At 38.6% G+C, this 10293-nt stretch overlaps 1 protein-coding gene across 2 annotated transcripts; it reads right to left on the bottom strand.

Moving 5' to 3' along the window:
* Window positions 1-2139: 2139 nt before the first annotated feature.
* gdpd1 (glycerophosphodiester phosphodiesterase domain containing 1) lies at window positions 2140-10293 on the bottom strand. Of its 2 annotated transcripts, none has more exons than XM_010737416.3 (11): window positions 10106-10293; window positions 8764-8931; window positions 8208-8250; window positions 7686-7821; window positions 6475-6520; window positions 6048-6169; window positions 5191-5280; window positions 4821-4954; window positions 3514-3573; window positions 3225-3276; window positions 2140-2735 (listed from the first exon to the last, which is right to left on the bottom strand). In XM_010737416.3, exons 2-11 carry the CDS (start codon window positions 8897-8899, stop codon window positions 2601-2603), a joined length of 954 nt encoding a protein of 317 aa, XP_010735718.1. In that variant the 5' UTR covers window positions 8900-8931; window positions 10106-10293; the 3' UTR covers window positions 2140-2600. The 2 variants fall into 2 exon arrangements, with proteins under 2 accessions (XP_010735718.1, XP_010735719.1); XM_010737417.3 differs by having other exon boundaries at window positions 8764-8910.

Below are 10293 nucleotides of genomic sequence, written 5' to 3'. Positions count from 1 at the left end.
CACTATCACAAGAGCATTCAAATAACAGCAGCACGGTTGCTAACGACCACAACCCTGCTCGGTATTTTGATCAAATAGTATTTAATATATTAAATATTATTATTACTTTAATGCTCGTAGAGGGAGCCCAGCCACTAATATAAAGTGTACTTGTAGGACGTGAACTATCTTGACGCTCAAATTTACGAGTTGGCCAAAAGAAAAAAAAAAAGAAAAGCCGTTGACCTGATGGATAACTGACAGCCGTATCAGCCAATCAGCTAACCGATAAGGCATAGCAACACTGAGCCTATTGGTCGACGGTAAAAAGCGATTAACCAATAGGCTCAGTGGAAACTCACTTTATTTTTATTTTTTTACTAACTTCTCTAGATTGTGCACCGCGTGTGTAGTTTTATGAAAGAAGACCAAAGTTGGGGATGAGCACAAAGACTTTATCAATTACCGTAGAAATGAGTATCAAAAATATCGGTGCTGATGTAAGAAAACAGGTCCAGTATCATTCACTTTTTCCCTTTATTGAGGAAAAAAATCCCTCCAGTCTGCAGCGCCATCTCCTGTCAGTCTACAGGTGTTCATCAAATATTTATCTAAGCTGCTATTATACTATACATACACAATATTTCAGTGTTTATTGATAAAAAAAAAGAAGAAAAGAAAAGTACCTGTTCAATAACTATCAAATCACATTTAATTCCATAAAGTATTAATGTGGGATAAGGCATTTTTATATGTCATGTTTATGCTGTTTGCACGGGATAAGAGGGAAACGAATTTCAATACTCTGTATGTCCTGTACATATAGCAGCATTGACACTAAAGTTGACTTGAACTTGAACTTCACAACATATTCAAACAGCTTAACAAATATTCATCTAAGCATGCAAAACAAATGTCCATTCAGTACAGCACATGTAACATAATCAATATATTCATTAATGTCAGATCATACGTCTTCTTTTTTTTTTCTTTTCAAAAAATAATTATTATCTTTGGACCTGCAAGTGTTCTCTTAACATTGTCAAATCAGTAATTATACTTGCACACTATTTCACACATGAAAACCATCCAGTAACAGCACTACTATACATTGTCCCACAAGAAAGCAAAGAAAACTAAACAGCAATATTGTTTTTGACTGTAAAATACCATTCATCAATACATTCATCCAATACTACATTCATTAATGTTCCTCAGTGTGTGGTCACAAGTTTGGATTATAATAATCCCGAATAATCTTTACACTTTTCAAACTGTGACACCCACAGTCAGGAATTGCAAAACAACCACTGTCTTATATACTCTAATATATTTCAATTTCAAGTCACTGCAATGAAGCAACCAATCAACACGTGTCAGTGCTTCTACTGTATTGCTAATACAATTTAAAGCCTGCGCATTCAACGCGTTCATATTTCTCAAAAATATGAAGTTCAAAGTTGTTTAGGATCACCTTACGAATGTATAAATCATCACTTAAACATTATAAACTTTCTTAGTTTGTGCAAAATCTCTCTAATACACAAACAATGGCTCAGCCGTTTGATTTGATTCAGAGGAAAACTAGAGACTAAGTAACCACACATAAACAATATAACATACAACATATCATCAGAAGAACAACATATATACATTTATATATATAATATTATATTATATATATATAATATATATATATATAAGATCAGATAGATAGATATATATATAGAAATAATATATAAAAACAGTGATTTAAACAGCCTTTGAATAGCAGCAGCCATTTAGACATGAAACAGTAAACACAATGATACTAATTAAGGTTCAGTTCCATTCAGGTCAAACAGAGTCAGGGTGCTGCTGTGGTGCATGTCGGCTCACTGGACTTTAATTAGTATCATTGGTAACAACAGCGCTGTCCCTACTATTTCATATCAAAGTGCTGTGAAAAAGGTCAATTTTAAATATGCAGCAGTGGCTCTACCCACCCAGGACTTGTGTCTACACCCTGTTATTTATGACTTTTTGGATGGATCTGGCACACAAAGAAAGGTTACTTTACAACACAATAGTGAATTATTGCATGTGCCAACAAAAATGCAAGAAAACAAAAACTTTAGAGCTGCTGGTGAATTAACATGACATGACAACATAAAAAAAAAAATGTAGCTGCTGGTGTTTTTACTGGCCCAATGCAGCAATACTGCAAACATTATTTTCTGCGAAATCAATGTTTTTACATCAGTAAAACTTTAAAACAAGTCAATATTGTGAAATTCAAGACCGATAAGACTTGCAAACACTATATTTGAATGGCCATTTTATGAGATTGTGTTATTTGAAGCAGCACTGTCATACTGATAGGTGTGCCGTGAGGGACAAAGAATCTAGAAAGAACACCACTTAAAAGGAGATACAGGAGAGTGTCCTTAAACCAGCGCAGGATGCAGAACGTGATGGAGATCCCTACCGATTGTAATACGCAGTGCGAGAGCAGCAACCCTGCTGGAATGCATGAAAGTGGGTGCGCGGAGGGGGTGCGGGGGGTGGTTTTGTTGGCAGGTCAAGTCAGGTTGAAGGATAATCACTGGCGTGGGGGGAGGGTTGAGGTAGATTTTGGCAGGTCACTGGGGTTTAGAAATGCCATTCCTGTCCATGAAGTCTTTAAGCCTGGTGGGAAAATCTGTCATAACTCCCGTGGCTCCCAAGTCAAACGCCCTCTTGAAGTCCTCCTCGTCATTCAGCACCCAAATGTAGACCTGAAACCAGATGCACGCACGCACACATCACATCACGGCAGAGGGAGTCACACGAGGCTCAAGAATGCTTCTGTAGTCCAACAGCAGCGTTTGCAGCCACTCTAGCCTATTTTTGAATGTGCAGGAACATTTCCCAGTAACTGCTCTTAACTACAGCGTAACAGTGCAACCACAACAAACAGCTCTCAGCATGCAGACAGGCTCGGTATTGATATTTTATACTATGAAAAGTCATTCTTGGAAGATAAAACAGATAAAGTCACATTTATATGTCTGTAGTTGCTATGTTCATGTCAACACTGGATACAGCGTTGTATATAAAAAGACCCTATAATGTAAGCAAAGAGGTCTGGAGCTCAGAGAACAGAGTACAGTTATTACTCCTACACTATGTACATTCATCATTTTGCACACACACTGTATTTTATCATCCATATATAGAGGCTTTCCTCGTACTATATAACAACAGGTACACAAAAGCAGCTTTACCTGTATTCCCCGGGCAGTTAGATGCTCAAACAAAGCTTTCCTCATCAGCAAACTGCAAGAGAAAAAATAAACACTGCAGGCAAAAACTGCAAGCATAGCAAAGCTAGACAGAAGTTTACTTGTATAGTTGTAAAAGCGTGTGTGTGTTTTATTTTGTAACGAGACCCCAGTGTCTATGTTCAGAGTAGTAGTCACAAATAAAAAGCCCGGCTATACAGGTGCAAAAGTTTAAAATAGTGACCCACAGATGCTCCGTCATCAACAAAAAGAGGACAAATTAGTGACTTACGTGTCTGCCAGCCAGGTGATGATTCGCTGACTCCTTGTTAATCTGCTGGGATCCTTAAGTCTGAAAGAAAAAACATGAAAAGTAAATGAGGCAAAGTGTGACATCCCTCCGGCGTAATTGATACAGACATGACAAAAGTAGATGCAAATGCAACAGCCAGAGGAGAAAATGTACCAAACAGATGTCAAACAAAAAATAATGACATAAGAACTTGTCGAGCACAGTTTGGTGATACGTGTAGGTAAAATAAGACTGTGAGAGTGTTTGTGGATGGACTTGCAGTTGTTGTTAATCCCTAACAAATGTTTAGCATGTCTAATCTGCTCTATGACCTTTATGTTTACAACTCACTAACACACACGTCTACAGGCCAGGGTTGTAAATGTTTCTTTCAATGACTTAATTAGTGAGTGAGATCATCTTTCAAACACCATCGTGGCCTAGATAACAGAGACAGAAAGGACACAAAGCAGAGAGTAAAGAGTCGAGCGGTGAACTGGGTACACCTGAGCCAAGGAAGTTGGGGAGCTCTTGCCATTTTTAGTACAAGGACGTTTAATTAAAGAGAACAATGAAAAATCACTATTGCGTCGACATCAACGTTTCCAGAGCTTTCAGCCACATCTCTTGGCCTTCAGCAACACATAGAGCTGACTTATACAGTTAAATATGGTTTGAGGTTTGTCCTTATCTCCTGATGAAGATGTGGCTGAAAGGTCAGGAAATGTTCCAGCAAATAGACACTGTGTTGACATTAGTTTGCCTCAAACTCCCGTGTGTCTAAGGTCGATAATGAACCTTAAAGCTCAGTTAAACAAATTGTTCCCTCTGACGAAAACAATTATCACCACTCAACTACCAACAGAGATCAAACTGTGACATTAAGGGCACTATTACCTCTGGCTAATTAATGAGCAGCAGCCATAAAAAGTGTCGTCAATGCCAATTTTACCTTTTTAGGTAAGATCTTGGAATTTAGTCATCTGTGACACGGCTCTTTGACCAGCACTGTCAATTTAACAATAGCTATGTTCCTGTTCCGAGTTTTAGAGTTTGGTTGTTGACCTGAGCCACACCGAAGAAGGACAAAGCCTACCGACCTACTGCTATCAAATGTTGTGTACCTGTATACTGACACTGATCACCTGTGGTGGAGTGTTGTGTTACTGTATCATACTGACAAACGAGAACTGTAGAGGACTTGTACCAGTGTCGAACTTGTTCCCCCAAAAAGCTCTATAAGTGCATCTCTTTTTTTAATTGAATCCTATTGGTATTTTTATGGGTATATGTGTGTGTATACCTACTTGTTGATAATAGAGGGCATAGGGATCTCCAGAAACTGCTCCTTGAGGGGAACAAACGGCAGGAGACCAGTGTAGAAAAGGCCTAACAGCTGCAACACTCTGGGAAGGCTGAATAAGACTGGAATACGAGGGTTCTGCAAAACACGAACATACAACCTGAATTTAGGGTCCTCTCTCTTGAATTCAGTGAATGAATCTATACTCTACATGTCTGAAATGTATTCGACAGTGAGACACCTACAGTATATCACAGATTTAGTACTTATAATAGCATAGAAATGCCCGTATAAGGCCCACGAGATGGAGATAATACTAATAAGTGCAAGTGTTTTTAAAGGTAAACTGAGCTTTAAATTTCATGTATACGTACTTCTTGGTAACACTTCTTTACAACCTGGTTGCTGGAGTTGCCCCAGACAGTCAGATGCTCTCTGTCGTACTTAACCACCAGCTCAGAGACCTGCAACAGTAAATTAACAGTCAGTCATTATTACAGAAACAAACATGAAGCACTGATGAGAAACACAAATCAAAATTGTTATGGTGTCATTCAATACGGCCAACTGTTTTTGATGACTGAGGAGCATGCAGTTAGGTTTGAAAGTATTGAAAGAGAGTGCTGCAGTCATGAAACTGTCTGAAACATAATCCAGAGCAACTGTGCAGTGTTGATGTACGTCCACTAAAAGTGCTTGTTTTTGCCACCGACAGGCTCAGACTGTTAGGATAAGTGTCTGACAACAGAGAAAAAACTTTTTGTTTAACCAGAAACAGCAGTTATATATCGCTGCGTTCACAGCAACCAGACTGCATTGACGAAAACATTAAGTCTATTTTGTAATGTGTCAATCAAATTCGACAGAAACAAACTAAAATTCACCAAAACCTTTGGTTTTGTCTTTCCACTGTTTCAACAAAACTCTGGTTTGGTTCAAATAAAATCTTTGAATCTAAAAATGCTTCCCCGCTGCCTCTCTAATGCCTGACCTTCCTCTTGCTCCAGATATTGTCATAACTTTCTAACTCAGTGAAGGATGGATCTTAATTTTAACGCCTGCCTGTTGACATGACATGGGAAATAAGCAAAAAAAAAACAACGGAGAGAAAATGTTGTTTTAAAAGCGGTTTGAAGGACCAAAAAAATCAGGAGGAGATGCACACACACACGCACGCACACACACACACACACACACACACACACACACACACACACACACACACACAAACCTTTTTGATGAGTGTGTCATTGTTGACCTTGATGTCGATGTTGACAGGCGTATTAGGAAATGCATCAAAAACGTCCCTGAGGAGAGGGATGCGTTTGTCTTCTCCCCCCTCACAGAAACACTCTGAAAAAACAAGGACGAGTTAAGTTAGGCAAGTTCAGGCAGCTTCATGTCATACTGAGAATGACAAGTGAGGGCACGCTGACCCAAAGTGTATGTATCGTTTTAACTGTGGCCTTTCTTTTCCAAAAGACTGTAAAGCTAAACTATGTTATCTGCTGAATAAACACAGTAGATCTTTGTAACTTAAAACTTCAACATTTATGTGATATCCCTGAGGAACACTCCGATCACTGATGTTGCTGATATGCATCTGTATGTGGGTGTTGTTTGCATTTTGCAGCCATGTGTGTTTATGTGATGCTCACCCCTCTGAAAAGTTACACCCAGCTTGCAGAGGTACGAAGGGAGCTCCTGCAAAGAGAACACATTTGCACTGTGTACAGTCTAATGTTTAAATATTTCAAATATTTTTTTATTGTTGACTGTACATATATAATGTAAACCATATCACCATACTTATATTTATAGCAACCATATTGCCTCACAGATGTCTTTTGCTGTATATATTTTTTAGATTTGTACATCTTTATTATATATATATATATTTTATATACTTTTCTTTTTACATCTTTTACTACACTTGTGTCCATACTGTTTTAGACAAGAGAGAAACGCAATTTCGATGCTCTGTATGTCCTGTACACATAGCAGCATTGACAATAAAGTTGACTTTGACAGCAGTCAGCAGTGGTTAATGGACAGGAAATGCTGCTGATAGTCAGAACCGGTGGATGTAACATGGGTGTGACTAAAAGGTGTAAGGTAGGAGCCCAGCGAGGGTACGACAAAGGCTTCTCTGTACTACAAGGCCACAGAGCAGTAAAACTGTGAAGCTTATCGTTCCACAAATCAGTGTGATATCAAGTTCTTCATGGGAAACAAAAGTGTAGCCCCGTCAAGATGTGGGGAACAGAGCAACGCAGATTAATGCGCTGACTCACCAAAAATATCTGATGGTTCAGATTGTTTTGAAATCAGGCAAAAGGTCATCATGTGACCTATCAGGTGACTTGGTATAGATCTCACATGATCAAAGCATGATCCATCTGTGCTGTTGCCTCATTCACAAAGTCTAGACACAAACAAATTGTAGCTCCAAACATACCCTTATGTCTTTAACGTGTTAAAGGGACCTAAAAGGTTTTGTTTGCGGTTTGTATTTTTGACGTTCAACAAATGTACCGAGTACATTTCCTTCCTTTATAGAACATCTGCAAAACTGACTCCTTAAGTAGTCTAACTCCAGCATTGTCTATATCAATGTTTACTGGCTAACAGTCTTGCTTTTCTCTTCTGGTGTAACTGAACACAAACAGCCAGGTACTCATAGCACTGCCAGAGGTCTAAAACTCCACACGGAAACCTTTAATTCAGACTGTAAGATCCAATTCATTTATCGAATCAAGATTCAATTATGATAAAACTTTTTCAGCTTGCCTAGAAAAACCAAACAAGACAGGAAAACAATTCAAGATTTGGAGTTGAAAGGGACTGAGGGGACACCGCAGTAACTCACAGCATATGCCGTATCGGAGATGTAGGCGTTGATGCCGGTGGACCTCCGCAAGTTGGCGTCATGCGAAACCACTACCTGTTCGTCTTTCGTCAGGTGGCAGTCTAACTCCAACATGTCAGTGCCAAGATCCACCGCGCTGCATGAACAAACAGACAGTACACATACTGTATTTATGACTGTACCTGAGGGGATTTGTTGATCATTAATCTAAACGCCGAGGTCAGTGAGGTCAAGCAAATAACAGTGACTATGAAACACATACAATAAATGCAATAAAATCATGAAGAAGTTCACTTCAGGCTCCATTAGGGAATCAATATGCAGAAGTATGCCGTCTGAGGTTTTGACATGGACAGTTATCTAAGGCGTTGCTGCCTGTCTCTTGAAGATGAAGTCAAAACGGACCACAAACAGATCACTTCCAAGCTCATATGACACACGCTGCCCACAATCACAAGTATAAGCACCACACATACACGCGAAAATCAAAGGAGCTTTGTCATTGTGACGGTTTCTACTCACTGCTTGAAAGCTGCCATGGTGTTTTCCAGGTTTTCACCTGCTCCTGAAAAGACAGAAAAATGTGAAGCGTGGTAACGTTTTTTAAAAACATATATTTGCATTTTTTGGGACCCACAGCAGGAACACTGCCCTCACTGCTAGAAACGGCCAAACAGCAACACCCATAGCCATACCTGGACAAGTAATTGTGTATATGTAACTTTCCTGTAGTAACTACTGCAGCATGACAGATAATAAACTACAATGAAATTCCTGTCTGAAGGAAGCACAGCTGTAAAAACAGTGTAATATAACCAAAACCATGCAAATGCATATATACATAAATACATATACATAAATGTCAACAGCCTAATTCTTACTTTGTACATGAGCTTTCAGTGAGAACTAAACTCATACAAACTCATCACTTCCTGAATAATAACCATGCTAACTATTGAACAACAGTTTTAAATATACTGGCATACACCCTTTTACTCAAGGGGGTTATTTTGAGAGAAAGAAAAACAAAAATCAAACAAGATACATGCTGAAACCAGGATGAGAGCGATGGATTTACCTCCACGATGGGAAATGTGCCTGCCGAGGAAAGTCTCTCGCTTCCTCCGGTGCAAAAGTGTGGGGCATTTCAGCAGCAGGGCAGAGGTGAGCACATAGCCCGTTACCGTTGACAGGACGTACACAGCAGCACACATCTTCTATCAATCTGCAGGAAAACAAACACAACCTACTCAAAGTTAATATTAGATCACTGTCTGCATCTGTCTCTGTCTAGATACAGGAAGAGTGAGAGCAGAGCTGCCACTTTTCCAAGTTATTAATCAGAATCACTTTATTGGCCAGGTGTGTGTACCTGCACAAGGACTTTGACTCTGGTTACACATCGCTTTTCATGTATGTATAGATGTCAGCATTTAGAGTTAGAAAAAACAAGGAGCTACCCAGGTAAACATAAAAATTATGTACAGATAAAAAGCATATAAATAATTTTATATGTATCTACTGTATGTATAGAAACAATGTTAACATTTGTAGACAGTCAGACAATCGTGCAAAGCGTGAAATATGAATTATACAGCAGGTTGTGTTGTGTATAGACAACATAGATATTACAGTATATGCACAGCATGAATAGATTGCATGTAAGTAATGATATTTACATACTGAAAGAACATGTTAATAAATGTTAATAATGATTTATAATATACAGGTGTCGCACTGGGATTGTTCCTGATACTGCATCACTTAATCACTTAATAAAATAAAATAAAAACAACAGCCACAATCCCAAAATAATACATTTATGTTGATGTATGTGGAGTGGGCTTTTATTTTGTGGCTGAGAAACTGTTTATATTAATATGTTAGATAACATTAAGGTCACAGACTAGATAGAGCTAGAGCAGAGCTGCCACTTTTCAAAGTTACTAATCACTTAATAAAATAATAAAATAACTGTTTAGTTAGTCTGCCCTGAATCATAAAGTAACACATTTACATTGATATAAATGGAGATAACTCTTTGTCAGTGACAAACTGTACCAAGCAGAGGTTTTCATACTTTACAATTACTTTATCATAACTGCAATCAATGATTTGTCATTCTTAGATCATAATCATACAGGTTTATTATTATCATAATAATACAGGTTTATTCATATATCAGGCACAAACATATCTTAGTTTACTGTCACACTGTCTCTGTCTACTCATTCATTGTCAGAGGGACAGTTCGGGCTGTTTTCAGTGTTGTATTAACTGTTTATATTAATATATTAGTTGACATTAACATCATTTCTTCCCATCAACACAAACAACAACATGAACCGGCTTACTGACGATAGCACGACAGCTAACGTAGACTAACGTTTGCTGAGCTAGTAAATCCAGATCAGTCTTACCTTCCTCCGGCTTTTCTCTCTGTTTTTCTGAGTGGACTAGTCTCAGCAGTCTCAATATGAGTTAGTTAGTGTCCAGGAATCTGTAGAGCAGGCTGCTTTGTGTGGAGATACACCGACCTGCCTCTGCTCCCAGCTACATTACAGCTACAACACTGCCCCCCGTCACAACACGCACCGGCTGCTGTCAG

This window comes from Larimichthys crocea, chromosome VII (assembly GCF_000972845.2).
Source record: "Larimichthys crocea isolate SSNF chromosome VII, L_crocea_2.0, whole genome shotgun sequence".
In the NCBI taxonomy this organism is placed as follows: Eukaryota; Metazoa; Chordata; class Actinopteri; family Sciaenidae; genus Larimichthys; species Larimichthys crocea.
The sequence above is the reverse complement of the archived record's forward strand: the minus strand, read 5'-3'. Positions and strand labels throughout refer to the sequence as shown.

Excerpts from the sequence above, each read along its gene's own strand:
- gdpd1 (XM_010737416.3), bottom strand. The coding sequence starts at position 8,899 with ATGTGTGCTGCTGTGTACGTCCTGTCAACGGTAACGGGCTATGTGCTC. Across the intron at positions 8,251-8,763 it reads GCACATTTCCCATCGTGGAG|GAGCAGGTGAAAACCTGGAA; the intron begins GTAAATCCATCG and ends CTGTCTTTTCAG. Across the intron at positions 3,277-3,513 it reads ATCACCTGGCTGGCAGACAC|TTTGCTGATGAGGAAAGCTT; the intron begins GTAAGTCACTAA and ends TTTCTCTTGCAG.